This window comes from Rhineura floridana, chromosome 1 (genome assembly GCF_030035675.1).
Source record: "Rhineura floridana isolate rRhiFlo1 chromosome 1, rRhiFlo1.hap2, whole genome shotgun sequence".
In the NCBI taxonomy this organism is placed as follows: Eukaryota; Metazoa; Chordata; class Lepidosauria; order Squamata; family Rhineuridae; genus Rhineura; species Rhineura floridana.
Genome location: NC_084480.1, coordinates 30720765 through 30736666, shown reverse-complemented (window position 1 = coordinate 30736666; position 15902 = coordinate 30720765). Strand labels below are relative to the sequence as shown.

At 41.9% G+C, this 15902-nt stretch overlaps 1 protein-coding gene across 3 annotated transcripts in view; it reads right to left on the bottom strand.

Moving 5' to 3' along the window:
• The window catches only part of NNT (nicotinamide nucleotide transhydrogenase), an 80965-nt gene that overhangs the window by 24405 nt on the left and 40658 nt on the right, over window positions 1–15902 (bottom strand). For all 3 annotated transcript variants that reach the window (XM_061617444.1, XM_061617453.1, XM_061617463.1), the window contains 6 exons: window positions 14103–14298; window positions 12326–12559; window positions 9934–10094; window positions 8020–8199; window positions 5257–5416; window positions 833–914 (listed from right to left, as the gene is read on the bottom strand). In XM_061617444.1, coding sequence (XP_061473428.1) covers window positions 833–914; window positions 5257–5416; window positions 8020–8199; window positions 9934–10094; window positions 12326–12559; window positions 14103–14298 — 1013 coding nt within the window. The remainder of the gene's footprint in view (window positions 1–832; window positions 915–5256; window positions 5417–8019; window positions 8200–9933; window positions 10095–12325; window positions 12560–14102; window positions 14299–15902) is intronic.

The window sequence follows — 15902 nt, the reverse complement described above, 5'->3', positions numbered from 1 at the left end:
TGATTTGCCTTTTCTTTAAACTAAAAAGCCCCAAATGCTGCAACCTTTTCCCACGGGAGGGTAGCAAACAAACATTTTGTAGAAGAAAATAACCTTCATTTATTTTCAAAACAAAACACTAACTTGTGACATACTTCCAAACGGATGTTTCTAGAGGTATGTTACCACCAAAAAAATTATTTCAAGTACGTTTCTATATATTTTGGCAGATGAATGAGCCTTGTGGTCCCACATGTAGCCACTTTGCTGCTACCCTGCATGTGTGAGAAACAAGCAAAGGAGTCTAAAGTGAACTACAGACAGCTTCCAAACAAGGCAGGCTATGAACGCATGTTTTACAGCAGTTGGCTTCCTGCCCTGGCTTGTCTACAGTTTCCTGGTGTGGACGGTAACAGCAAACTATAGTTAACTAAAGACTGTTTTGCTTCTTGGCTTGCACGAGGGAGGAGTGAAGCAGGTGTATGCAGGGCTACAAGGCTTGTTCATAGCTCAGCCTGTTAAGCTGGAAATGTGACAGGTCAAGCACACGACTTCCTTCAAAGAATCTTAGTAACTGTAGTTTCCCCTTCACAGAGCTACAGTTCCCGGCATCCTTAATGAACTACAGTTCCCAGGATTATTTGGGGGGAACCACATGCTTTAAATGTATGGTATGGATGCGACTATAGTGTGAATGTGGCTACCAAGGCACAGAAACTGATATCAATATGGTTTTATTTTTATTTACAAGATTTATAAACCACTTAATCATTAAAACCTCTAAGTAGTTTTCAAAATAATAAAACCGCCTGGTTCTCCACACATTATTTTCCTTCCCATCCAACCCACTTACCTGACGTTCTTGCCTTGTTCACTCAGCATTTTCACTAAGTCAGCAATAGGATACTGAGCCTTTGCTGCACACAGACCATAACCTGTGAGGAAGGAGGGGGGAAATCCAGATGCATGATGTGCTTTAACAATGCACTGTGTGTTTCCCAGTTTAATTGAGGGAGGGAGAGACACACAACCTAAGTGAATAATGTTGAATGTCTTTACCATTCCACACATCCAATCCTAAAACAGAGAATCCTCAGAGCAAAATGCTATGATGTACCAAGAAATTTCAGAAATATTACATACAAAGGGACAGGAAAAAGGATGGACTAGCGATGAAAACATTTTCTGCTGCTACGTTTTTCAATGGAACAATAAACACATTGTTTCAAGACATGAATACACTAGTTAACTGGGAACGATTACCTACCCATCAGCCAAGTTTGTTAATGTAATTAAGGTTTTTCAGGTGATTAGTCCTAGGAAGCACATGGATTTTATTTATTCACACAGCTCTTTCGGCATGCTAAAATTAGTATGGTAGGAGTTTCAAATGCACTCTTCACCCCTACCCCTTTAAAAAACTAAACAATGCATGAAAAAAAATATTTTGTTCAATTTTTATACCGCCCAAAGCCCGAAGGCTCTCTGGGCGGTGCACAGCATAAAATTATTACAACTATAAAGTACAATAAAATCACAATAAAAACATCAAAACATACATTTCAAACATTCAACATCCTAAAGCATTATTGGCTTTATGAATGCTTTTGAGTCATCGTGTCTTAAAATACTTAAAAGTGTCACAATAAAAATAAGTGTCCAAGTAGAGCTTTGAATATGTTTGCGCTTAAATCATACTTTAGTGATTTTATTTTCCCAATCAAATATTTCTAGTTCAAATACTTTTAGCAACTTAGGGGGGGAAATTCGCAATGGGTGGTTTTCTTCAGCATGTAAAATTCATAGCATATCTGCAGTAAGCAAAAATGTAAAAGCAGGTCAAACAAGCTAAATCAGATCTCAACCTGTTTAGAGCAACAGAAAATTTCTGATTCAGTTTTTTCCAGAAAACTCATGCCACCCAAAAGGGCTACCTAATCAACCCCAATTCTGTACATGCACATGCTGATGGCTATACATAAAATCTATACTTCATCCCAAAGGGATAGGAACAAATATTAGTTTTTATTTAGATTTATAATTGTATACTGTTTAATAAAAATCTAAGTGGTTTACAGAAAAATACAGTAACATTGAATACAATTTCCTAAAAACAAGATAAAAAATAAAACTATCACAAATAAAACTGAGCAGGGTACAAAACAGAAAATTAAAAATTAATAACTAAGAGTCCAGGAAAGGTTGGATAAACATATAGTGATGATTATCAGCTTGATGACTATTATTATTAGCATTTATTCATTGCTTGCTACCAAAATGTTTCCAAGCAACTTACAATTATAAAATTCTTTAAAAGAGAATTAGAAAAATCCATGGTGGATAAGGCTATCAATGGCTACTAACCAACATGGTTTTGTTGTACCTCTATTGCCAGAGGCAGTAAACCTTCGAATTCCAGTTGCCAGGGAACACAAGTGAGAAGAGTGTTGTTGCACTCAGAGCTTGCTTGAGGGCTTCCCAGAGGCATCCAGTTAGTCACTGGGAGAAAAGGATCCTGGAACAGATGGGTCTTATGTTCTTACAAATTTTTTAAATGACCCTTAAAAGGTCATTACTGTCTCCAACTCACAAATTACCTGAGGGAGGACATTGCAGAGTGCTATCACTAAAGCGGCCCATTGCCAAGTTGTCAACCAAGTAAAAGTGAACAACCAGTCGGGTCTCTTCAGAAGATCTTAAAGAACAGCTTGGTCTGCACCCATGGGTGTTTGCAGGGGGGATGGGGGATTACCCCCTCCCCAAAATGAACCATGATCCTCAGATTCCCAGCTTTCATTTTTTTTAAAAAAACAAGTATTTAGCATTAGCAGAACCTGAGGTATGAGGCAAAATGTGTAGGTGCTTTTCTCTTCAGTTGTTTTGAGAGAAACTAGCCTATTTATTTATTTGTTTGCAGCATTTACTTTTCCCCCCAGAAAAAATTAATGTGGATGTCCGTGTCTGTACCTGGGAAGATTGTCTGCTAGGTTTTATCATTCTGACTGTAGGTACCAACATGACAGAAAAGTGCACTGGGATGTCTGGCTGTTGCCATCAAATCGTAATTATCCACTCCCCAGATGTGCCCTCACTTTGCCTTCTCTATTACAGTAGACTGACAAAGGCTGCAGATATTATGCCCACCCACACCTTTAGGACACCTGTCCCAAGCTACTGGGACAGAATTTTGAAGGAAGTAGTTCCTAACAATCATGCTTTACAGAGAAGGGTTTTGTAAACATAAGAGCAATTGTTGCTGTGGTCTATGACTTATCCAACATAAAACAGAACACACATATCCAGTGTCAGAAATGACAAAGGCGAAAGGCATAGTGCGGGTGCAGAGGGTTGCCACAGGCAGGGAGTTCACACTTTTGCTACCTCTTCTAATGCAACAATTTGCTCTTTCATTTAATATACTCATTATATGTTAGTGTTCATACATTAGTCTTCATATTTCATTTTGCCCTACTTTTTCCCCATGATTGTTTAGATAAGAACACATTTAAACTCAGTTTCTTTTTTTAAAAAGAGTTAACTCATTCCACAAAGTGAGAAATCCAAAATATTGTGCAAATTTGCTGAAAAATGTGTTTCCACTGTGGAGAAATAGAAACACCACAGAGAAATGAGAGCCTGCAGCAAGTTGCGGTGCAAGAATAAAATATTCCAAACTGCTATTTATTTGTATGCAAGAGAAGCTTACATTAAACAGTAGCACAGTGGCAAGAACGCAATCTTTCACAGGTAAGGAAGTGAATGTGGCAGAGAAGCTAAAGGGTGCAACCTAAAAAGCCACATGCTCACTAGATGGCCTTGAGAAGCCACTAAATCTCAATCAAGAGATACAAAAGACCAGCCTTTCCCAATCTCTGGGTCTACGGATGTGTTCGACTACAACTCCCATCAGAGTCAGCCAGCATGGCCAATAGTCAGGAGCAATCGGAATTGTAGTCCAGCAACACCTGGGGAACCAAAGGTTGGGAAAGGCTGCAGCAGACTACTTTGCTGGATGCCATGGCCAATCTATGTGGATGATATTAACCTAGAAGACTCAATAGTCTGACTCAGTATAAGGCAGCTTCCTTTCATTGTCCTCTGTTAACTCTAGATTTTGCAAAAAGCATGTGTGATGAACCAGGCCTATGAAGGCCAAGGTCCAGGTAGCTTCACATGACACTCTTTCATTTCGAAAAAAGATTCATTTTAGGAGACACCCAGCAAGCATTCAGACCTAGTAGAACATGCACCTCTGTAACTGTCACTTAAACAAATGAAGGGAACTTGCAAATTCTATCCTTCTTGGACCTTCCAGTTGAAATGCTAATCTATTGTGTAATTAGCCTAGTAACTGGGATGGACCACACAAATAAAAGGTATTTGCTATTGTAGGATAACTGAGGCTTTTACGTCAATACAGGTGATAATAAAATGAATTGCCCCTATAATTGCAGATACAGCTGCTATCTGAAAAAAAGAGATGGTGAGGTCTAATTCTACTCCATAGAAGATGATAAACGGTTCAGCCAGTTCTGTTCCAACCTCAACTCTGAATGTGGTAAGCAACAAAAGGAAGGACGATGGGAAAAGTCTAGCACTTAGATTATTTGTGGAAACGCCATTGTTTGAGGAGCCATTACGAGCCATACTAATCAGTTTCTAAAACTGCAAATTATTACAGGTCTAACCACTTAAAAAAACATGATGAATACATAGGCTGCAACAATGACATTATAAGTTTGCTTGCCACCAAGACAGACACCACCTTGAATTAGTTCTGCTCAAGTAAGTAAGGCAGTCCTGACTATTCCAACTCCAACGCTGAAAAGAAGCATGGGGTGTCAATGTCTTTGTGATTAGATTATGGTGACAGGTAAGATGGCCAAAATATTAGTGGTAGGCTGTAGGCTTCCTATCATCATGTGGGTTTTCACAGTCTCTCGGGATTGATTCATATCCCATTGGTGGTGGGTCAGCTTTTTGCCCAATCTTTATAGTTCCTGGGTTTAGTCACTGTATGAATAATTACAGCCCACTGGGGTGGGGAAACAAATGATTAAAACTTACAAAACATAGTTATTTATTTTAACAAGCAACTAGGTGTGGATATGTAGTTAGGCTGGTAAAAACATTTACTTATCCTGTGGTCTTTTACAATTTGTATTATAGAAACGCAGCAAATATTCTTAATTTACATATGTTGTTCATAGCACAGAATCTGGTTCTCTTGGCACAGGCTACACAACCACTAATCATGAATAGTAGTTTCAGTTTTACCTGGAGTGATTATGATGTTATTGGCTTCCTTTATCATGTCAACTGCATTGTCCACATTCACTTCTGTATGAGTGCCAGTTATTTCCATCGGCTTTCCACCAGCTGTTGAAGTAGTGCCATATCCACCAAGGATCACGTTAGCAAGAGAGCGATTCATGGCCTGAAGGAGGGAAAAAAACCAACAACCACCCTTGACTGTTTTAAACAAGGTAGTTTTTGAAGATAAAACATAATGGGTACAGTTTCACAAAGCAAAACATCAGCAATTTTTTTAAGTTCTCCTTTTTCAGGTTTCTCCAAGTTTTGATTTTCTATAGTTGCCCTATTGTCAAGACACAATAATGCAATACAAAACATTCCTGAAGGCAACAAAGCTCAGGTCCCTGGAAGATAAGAGAAGGAAAAGTGACAGAATGGACCACGAAAGATTAAAATGTTAGAGAAGAATCAGAATCTGTGTTAACACCAATTGAAAATTACTGGGGTTTATCTACCCATTTAAAAAAAACGAGGAAGGGGGTTAAAAGGGAGAGAGTGTAGAATCAGTATGATTTAACGTCTACAAAGAGTTCCAGTGGTATTGTATTAAGAGTTTCATTCATGCATATTTGCTGCCACTCGGTGGTCATCCAAAAGTTATACCCTGAATGTTATTTAAAAACAAAACAAAACCACAAGTTACAAGCAGAGTCGTTTTAGTTATACCTCTAATCATAATTTGGAGTTTTTGTGAACAGTATATTTAGGTGTGTAATCTGAAAGGGGTGGTCAAGCACAAGAAAAAGAAAACTCACCCTTGCTGCACCACCTTTAACAAGTTGATCCTATGTACCCACCATCTAAGGAATAGCTTCAAATGTATGGCATGCTACACCAATAATAATACCATGTTCATGAGTTGCCTGGTTTGTTTCCAAGCCCAATTCAGTGTGATGATTCTGAGCCCTGAGTCGCAATCAGCCTTTGAATTGGGCAGGGATCAGGCCTGATCTAGGTCAGGAGGAGGATATCTGCCTAAATAAATAAATAAATAATATCTAAAGGTGGTTTACAGAAAGTAAATTTGGATCCACCGGTAGACTGCTGGATTATTTACAGAAAATTTGCAAAGATTCAAGTGCAAAAAACAATGGGTTTTTTTTAAAAAAACACAGGCTGTTAACACCTCTGATGTGCCCTACATCAGATGTCATCATAGGAAGGAATGTAGAAAACTGCAAGCCAGATCATTTATCCATCTAGCTCAACATTGTCAACACTGATGGGCAGCAGCTCTCCAGAATTACAGATAGGGGTCTCTCCCAGCCCGAAATGGAGATGGTGGGGATTGAGACTGGGACCTTTTCCATGCAAAACATGCATTCTGCCTCTGAGCCTCCTCCCCATCCCTGTATATGACTCATGGGGTTAATTAATAGTTAGTTAACTAATAAGCTCCTGTCCCTGCCTCACATACTCTTCCTCTAGTTTGTGCACCTTGGGATTCTAATAAAACAAAAAGTACATCCTACAACCAGAAGTCTGCCCAATCTCTGATCTAAAGCATCACCTCCTCCCATATGAACCTACCTGCACATTGAGATAACCATCACATCTGAGGAGCAGTTGGTAGAGCTGCAAGAGAGGGCTCTCAGTTCTGGCACAGCTTTGGAATCTGTTGCCCTGAGAGATCCACATGCTCTCCTTCTTGGGTAATCTTTTAAGCACCAGGTTAAGATGCTATTGCCTCAGCAAACATGGTGGTGCCTGAACATCTACCTGGATTTGGTATTAGTGTTGCAAATGATGTTGATTGTTTCTGCTGCTGGTTTACTGGGCTATACACCAGATGGTTGTTAGTGTATTTTATTTTTTATGTGATTATATTGTAGCTGCCTTGGAAGCTCCTTTGTGTCAGAAAGCTGAGGTAAAAAAAGATTTAAATAAATAAGCAGACAAGCAGCAGCTGTAAAATAAGAGCAATTTCTGAAACAGACTCCAGCTACTACCTGTGATCTCACATCGCATTCATTGATTCTAGAATGTCAACAGCCACACCCACTTTTACTGGGGTGGAACTGCAGTGAAGAACTCACTCCTTTCAGATAGTAGGTCTTAGAACTTCCCTCTTTGCTGAAAACATCCTGCCCTGGGGTGTTTTAAAGGATCCACTCTGTGTTTCACTCCCACTCCAACCCTTTATTTTCCTTCTTCTATAGTTAGTCCTTTTTTATTTTAAATCTCTGCCATTTGACTTACATTTTCTGTACACTACAGCACCTCCACACCACTATACATTACACAATCTTGTTACTAAGAAGAAAGCACTCAAGCGGCCAAATAGCAGAGGCATTAATTGAATTTGTATCCTGCTTTTTAACTTGAAACACACACTCCAAAAAGGAAGGGCTGTATCTCAGTGGTACAGCTTTACACACTTTGCATGGTTAATTCCTGGCATCTCCAGATAGGGTTGGGAATGTCTCCTATCTGAAATCCTGGAGACAATACTGAGCTAGGTGGACCAACAGTCTGACTCAGTACATGGCCGCTTCCTTATTTCCCAACTGACTTCCTGCATTTATAAAATACAATTCCATTCAAAGCCTTACAGTGGAAGAATTAAAAACCACAAAGGAAAAAGAGCCACAAGGAGAGACCAGGGAGGGTGGCAGATGACAAGGAGGGAGGAACAGGCTGAACGCAACTCTTTCCCTCACAAAAGAATGATTCGGTCCTCTCAACATATTGAAGGGAGAGGGCACATTTCCACATTCTCCTTACCACACACATGATATAAGACAGGATAGCACCAGAAGAACCAATTAGTGCGCCCACGATCGTTAGCAAGTTGTTGTTGAGCAGGAATCCTTCAGCACAGAGTGCCCAGCCAGAATAGCTGTTCAGTACAGTAATAACAACTGGCATGTCAGCCCCTCCTATGGCTGCTGTTAAAGTGACACCCTGTGGAATGGAAATAAAACCAATATTAAAAATCAGACAGGCATATTGATCTGTTAAAAAAACCCCACTCTGAGTGGTTTCCAGAGCCCACAGGCAAGGCCCTGTGTGCATTTCTTTGCTTTTTTTAAAGTGGTATCTTAAATTATTTACCAAGGTCACTGAAATACTGTGTCAAGAAAGAACTATTACCTCTATGGTCTCTTGTGTTATTATGCAATTCTGCATATTATTTCTGTCAAGAATGCCTGGTTTGTAAGGTTGTCAGCTAAAATGGTTCTGTAGCAAGGAATTGTTGGGGGGGACATCTTGCCTGACTTAGGGCCTCTGGGAGGCCATGAAACCATCGGTTCTCACAGCTGAACTCAGTTAATTAGGCAGCGAGTAAGAACACCTGCTTATCAGCCTGAGACTGGTGCCTCAAGGCCACAGGCCTGGGAAGGCTGGAGAAGCATGTGACTGTTAGGTGCAAAAGCTCCAGAAGATTTCATAATCAGAAAGCCCCCTGATTGGCTAATTAATTCCTAGCTGTTGCTGGGCTTTTTCCTATAAAAATAGAACTGTGATTCTGGGTCTTTGTTCCCCAATGTTCCTTGGTGCTATCTGATGTTGGGGTTCCATCTTCCATCTAGGCTATACATCTCTGAGGAGATGTGGAACCATGAAGTTACGCTGCTGGTTTACCTATATTGTGTGAGTATAGATTAGGCTAGACAGCTTTGTTATTTTTTACTTGTGACTTGAACTCTCTGCCTTTTTTATTTTACCTAACTCGGGGGTTGGTTGGTTTAAGGAATTATTTTGCTGTTACATTTTTTGCATGTATATTTTATTTTAATAAAGCTACCTCTTATTTACCAGTGTGTGTCATTTCAGGGAGAAATTTGCTCTGAATCTAGCACCTTGGCCAATTAGCCACAGACTATTGTGTAGTTGGGTATTTTGCCTTAAGGTTCCAAGACAAAGAGTGCATTCTTGGCTCTTGCCTTTTGGAATCCTTGGCAGATCTATTCTTGGCACTTTGGGTTTCTTCTTGGCCCAGAGAAGGTGACCAGGTTTAAGGGGTGGTGGCAGTCTAACCTACCTTGCAGGGTTGGTGTTGGTTTAACTCAGACCTGGTAAGGGGGGCGTGAGATGTGCCTGGCTGGGATCAATTGCCCTGGGCTTGGGAGTTGACCCTGGTGGGAACTTGTAAGTTCTTAACAATTTCTTTACTTTCCATTAATGCCACTGGAATTTCACCTAGCAGTGCTGTCAAGTCTGCCTTTACAGAAAGAGCTAGACCAAACTTAAGAACTCTGTGTATCCTTTGAGTCAACTAATGTTGCTCCAAAAATCCGCACAAACTAACAAAGGCGGGCAGCCTTTTTCTGTCGAGGTCTGCATTCCCCTCAAGGGTAATCTGCTGGGAGCTGCATTCCATAGTAGGGCCACTCCCTCCCCTTACCTCCACCCCACTTTTCCCTCCTTGCCACACATGAAATTAGGTCAAGGAGTGCAGGTTGCCCACCTGTAAAATTAAAAAAAAAGTTCCACCCTACTTCTTTTGCTTTGTTCTTTCTGGAAACACTCTGGGATTCTCCATACCATACAACTGGCTGGCTTATAACTGCTATCTTACTTCAGCTTTGGATATTCAGTATACCTAGTGACAAATGTGAATATCTGCATCAGAGTTCAGCATTTCTACTAGTATAGCATTCCAAACCACCCCCTATCTTCACATTCCATGCGTACCATAACAGCAGACAAAGCGGACACAGACCCTAAACAGGTCAGCCCAGTTGTATAACTAGGATCAATCATATAGGGGATCATCCCTCCAATGCTTGCAGCTAGCAAACTGGCATTCAATAAGTGCCGGCCTGGTAAGAGGAGTGGGGCAGAATTCAGGATACCTGCAGGATAAAAATAAAAAAATAGCAATTTCATTCAAATCCTAGAATTGGCTTGCTGAAAAGAAATTGGTAGCTTTTAATAAAGGGAAAAAATGAAAGCAAAAGAACAGACAAGAAAATCAGGAGGTTTGGGAGGAGGTTAAAGCCCATAAACCAAATGTCAAGCCCCAAATATTACATGCTCTATGTGGCTGTTGCTCCAATCCATTATGGACTTTGTCAACAGGGAGCAGGCATAGGGACTGTTTTCCTTTAATAGCATTCCAGCAGTAAAGTACTGGGCCAATAACATCTTCCAGTTGTACATTTCATCTAACAAGCATAAGAACTGTTTTGCCTGGTTAGACCAAGGGTCCAACTAGTCTGTGGCCAGTCACATCTCATGGCAAGTTCACAGGCAGAACATGAAATAAGAGCCAGAGTCCACCGCATTTCCCCGGCATCCAGAAACTAGAGACATAGCAGGTGTCTTCAGGTGCTAATTACATGGAGAAAAGCATGGTGAAAGGGGCTGTATGACATGTCTAGCCCCAGCCCCCAAAGCCATATGGCTTCTCCCACCCCCTCCATTGCCATGCTGGGGCATAACTTTTGAAGTGTTTTTTAATATGCACATAGAGGATCCCTGCACAATTTAAAACCCTGATTGCCCAGAATGCAGGGAGGCTCTATATACCAAGGTTAGGGAATATTTCAGCTGTCACTGAACAACAACTCCCATAATCCCTGGCCATTGGCCATGTTTGCTGGGGCTGATGGGAACTGTAGTTTAGCAACATCTGGAAGGCAAAACAGTTCCTCCCCAGCTCTATACGTACAGCAGACTGTACACTTCAAATATGTCCCAATAAGGCAACTGTTTATTCTTATTTATTTATTATTATTCCATGATCCCACCTGGTTTGTGCCTGGCACAAGGAAGGGACCTGAGGTACCTCAAGCAAAGAATCAGAAGCTGCTGTGCAAATCGATCAAGAGTTCCTGGGCTGACAACAAGCTCTCCAGGCCTGCTTCAGCAGCTAGTGAACATCTACACCAGGCTGGAGGAACCTGAGGCCCTCCTGGTATTGTTGGGTGTGATGTTGCTCGCATCACATTGGGCTCCAACTCCCATCAGCCCCAGACATCGTGGCCAAGGCCAGGGATTATGGGAGTTTTAATCCAGTGACATCTGGGAGATCCAGAGATTCCCCATCCTAGGTCTAGACATTTCTGAAGAACTTTCCTCCCTTCATAGAGCCTGGAAAAGTGCTCTTAAAATGAAAACTAGGATTTTGCAAAGGCTTTTTTGCATTAGAATCTAAATTTCACCGTTCGCACCAAAATGGTGTAAAAACCTTCCTAAAAAGATTTCAGTTTGAGTTGCATCATACAGACACCATCCGAAGGCAAAAGCTTCGCTCTCACAGAGGTAGTAAACTTCTGCCTGGGCTGTACCACAACAGACTACACGTCAGGGCTCACATGATGGTGCGCCCACACACTTACAGTGCAATCCTAACCATGTGTGCTCAAAAATCCTATTTAATCCAATGGGGATTACTCCCTGGTAAGTGGAGTTAGAATCGCAGTCTTTCTTCCTTCCACACTAGCTGAACCTGTGGCCCTCCAGATGATGTTGGATCACCAACTCCCATCAGCTCCAGCCAGCACGGCCAATGGTCAGGAATGATTGGAGCTGTTATCTAACACACCTGAAGAGTTGCAGGTTCCCCATCCCTGTCCTAGGAAACTAGATGTCAGGAAGAAAAGATCTACTACAGCCATACACATTAGCTTTCTATCTGCAAGGGAATTTTGTGCATGTGAAAGTGTTCAGTCAAGTGAGCCTGCTCAAGTCAAGTGAGTCTGATGTGGTACAATCCAAGACACAGGCTTACCACCTCTGCAATAACCAAACCAAAGACGAACAAGACCAAGGTAAAAACACACTCACTGCTCTGCCAGTTCCAGTGCATCTCCACCTCTCTCTTCTGAAAACAGGGGCACACAGCACTAGCCAAACCCTGCCCCTTTTTACTGTAAAAGCAGCTTGAGTTTTGTTTTAATTCAGCTTCAAAGAGATTTTGCAACTGATCAGTAGATCAACCCATTCCCCCTCCAGGTGTTGCTAAAAGAAATGCTTTGCTCTGGCAACTAGTGTGTTTATAGCCCTAGTCTTGGCATGCATGTGTGCATACGAATATACAGTGACGGACCGAGTGCACTACCCAAAAATAAGGGGAAGTTACCCTGCAGCTTTCCATAAGCAATAAGAGAGCCACTGAAGGTTACACCTCCGATATATGTGCCAAGGTAAGCCACAATCTTGGTGAGGTTTGCAGCTGGATCAGTTGCAAAGTGGGGATACTCAATCATGTACTCGGCTACACAGGTGAGAACAGCAGCCAGGCCAACCAAGCTGTGGAAGGCAGCCACTAACTGAGGTAAATCCGAAATCTGGATACGTTTAGCAATTGTCAGACCTGTGAAGACAGAAGGAGTAAAACATTAGATGCATTTGTGCATTAAGTGCAAATTGACATTCGAATGTATGAACATCAAGCTAGAGAGTGTGCATTACAGCAATTAATGTTTTTTTAGCATTAGTGCCAACTTGCAATCCCTATGGCTGGCATTTCAAGCCTGAAAGGAAATCTAGAAAGCACTGAACGCAACTGCAATAAAGCCATATAAGCCAGTGATACTCAACATGGTGCCCTCCAGATGTTGGCCTATAACTCCCATCAGCCTCAGCCACCATGGTCAATGGTCAGGGATGACAGGAGCTATAGTTCAACAACATCTGGAGGGCACCATGTTGGCTACACTGAATATAAACACAGTCAGTATCTATGACCAAAATACCAAGGAGCTGCTTTGTACCACTTATTTTCTACCCCTGACTTCAAACAGCTCTACGATTTCAGACAAGGATCCTTCCCAGTCCAGCTCAAGAGCTGCTAAATGGAGACTATAGCCATGGCCTGATGTAAAGCACGTGCTTCAGCCCTGTGTCAGTGCTCCTTTTCATTAACTACAGAAAGCATCTGAAGGGAAGAGATGGCAAATAGGACTCCTGGGTCCTGCCTACTCTGACAGAGGCAGGGAGTGAAAAAGCAAACTTGCTCATTAAAAGGCTGTGCAAATTTCCTCTGTACAGCTGCCTTACAATGACCCACATCAGACTACAATGGTCCACCCAGTCAGCTGTCAATTGACTTGTGACTGGTCATGAAGGCTAACTCTTCAAGGCTGCATGGAAAGCATTTCTCAGTCTGGCATCCCAAAAGCAAACCTGCACCCTCAGGCTATGTCCCTCCATGTCTTTCTCATTTTGAACCAGAGGGCATGCACAGGGTTGCACGCTTCTTACTCTGCAACCAGAAGCACTATATATAAACCGCCCAGAGAGCTTCGGCTATGGGGCAGTATACAAATGTAATAATAACAATAATAATAATAATAATAATAATAATAATAATAAGGGTTTGACTACTTTAGTCAAGGTCCATCTTCACCAGGTCCTCTTTATCACAGTGATGAGGAATGTCAGCCCAGGGTCCAAATGGGGCCCTTCACACCTCTCTACCTGTCCCTCAAGACTCTCAGCAGGCAACACCCCTCTCTGGACCTACTGTGCATCCAAGTGTTTTTGCCTGATTGGAATGTGTCCCTGAACTCTCAAAAGTATCTCTTCCTTTTCTTAATGGTAGATATAAGGGGGTTTGCAAGTGTGTGTACCAGCTAGCTTACTGTAGAAAGGTAACATTTACATCCGTTGCTCCGCCCCCGGAAGGTTGCCCAGAAGGGAACGTGGCCCCTGGGTTGAAAAAGGTTCTCCACCCCTCCTTTATCTGCTACAAGCAAAACAGATTTCTCCATTTCTCTAAAGCATGCAGATACGTGGAAATTTGAATGCCTGAAAAAGTGACATCACAGTAAGTTTAATTGCAATGAGGTGATGTCATGTAACTAACCTGCATTCAGGTTTTTCTAAGCCAGGTGATGTTTTAGCTCTGTACTTACCTATGGTGCCCCCAAGGGCCATTGCGCCCGACATCTGCGCTAGCAGTTCAGGTGATGGTTTCAGACCTCCAAGAGTAGCTGCCAAACCCCCAGCAACGCCTATCATGCCCAAAGCATTGCCAAGTCGAGCTGTTCCTTGGGTAGAGAGGCCAGCCAGAGCACCAACACAGCACAAGCCTGATCCCAGGTACATCATCTTAAAAAACATAAATAGAAAATATAGCTCCTGCAATTGCTAGACACCATGCAATACAAGGGGGGCAATATAGACCTCACCCACAGGTTTGAAATCTGAATGTAAAGACAAGACACATTGGGAAGGAAAGAAAACGGAGGGCAAATCAGGATTGTTTATGCATATCGCAAAGAGAAAAAGGAGTGCTGAATGCCAAAGTGTCTCATTTGCTGTGAAGAATGACATTTGCGCTGACTGCAATTATATGGAACTTTTGCAGAATTGTTGAATGTGTTGGCATAACTGGGGCATTTTAGCACAAGCTGCAATGAACTAAGAAGAAGGAGACATTCTTCACTGAGCCAAGTATAGGAACAGATCTCACCTTCCTCCAAGTTCTCTGGTACATGCAGGGTCAGTCTCTCGCTTCGTGCTGGACATCAGAGAAGGCAGAAGCAGTGCAAATTTCTGCTGCTGCTTCTGCCTCTCTCTAAAGCCTCAAGACAAAAAACAACTTTGTCTTTCCACTGTGCAAGCAAAAGGATTCTTAGGAGGGTGTGGTGAAGACCACCACTAATGACCAGCTACTAAGCCAAACCAGAACACATGGATGCCTATTTCTCTATTTCTAGCCACCTCACCGTCTCTTCCTCCTCCACTCCATCCCCCTCTCCTTTCACTCTGTCCGCCTTCAAGGTCTCCCCATCTGAAGAGTTCCCGTGCAGCGCCACACTGCCGCCCCCGACGGCACCCCCACACCGAAAGGAGCCCTGTGCCTCCGCCGTCCCTCCCCACAGTGCCCCGCTGCTGCCCAAGAGAGAGGAGCCCAGGCAGTCAGCCATTTGATGTTACTTGTCGCCACTGCCTGAGACTGGGCCGCCGGGAAGAACTAGGGTGGCGGCTGGTGGAGGCTAAGTTGAAGCTGCTTTAATTCTTTTTCTACTTTTGTAGTACTGACTGGATGTGTAATGTGGCCTTCTATTATATGTTATATTTATTTATTATTAATTCTTGTATTGTTGTAATATTTGCTATTTGTTTTTTTATTATGGTTGTATTATTTTGTTTGAAATTGTTTTGCAACTGTTTGCTCTTGTTATAAGTTATTTCAATTATTGTGTTTTTTCTTGTAAGTCGCTTTGAGTTCTACTGTTGAAAAAAAGCAACTAACAAATGCCAGTAATAAATAAATAAATATTCTTTCCTTAGACTATTATCTTCTCCGCATTACCAATCTATTTGCACTGCAGTGTGCCAATCCTGAAGGTTCTGCCATTTTCTCACAATAGAGCAACTGGGACAAGCTGCAGCGAAAAGAGGTGCATTTTGGGGGGGAAATGCCTATCTCAAGGTAGATGAAATTTCCATATAACTTAGCTATAAGTTCAGAGCTTGGAAAAGTTACTTTTTTGAACTACGACTCCCATCAGCCACAACCAACATGGCCACTGGATTGGGCTGATGGGAGTTGTAGTTCAAAAAAGTAACTTTTCCAAGCTCTGGCTATAACTATTAGCAATTCAGCCTCATATTAAGAGTGTAATATGCTAAAAAAAGACTGTCAAGTTATGTTTTCTTTATGTAAGGAAAGAAAATGATACTATGGGTCCCCGAGAGATTGTTTT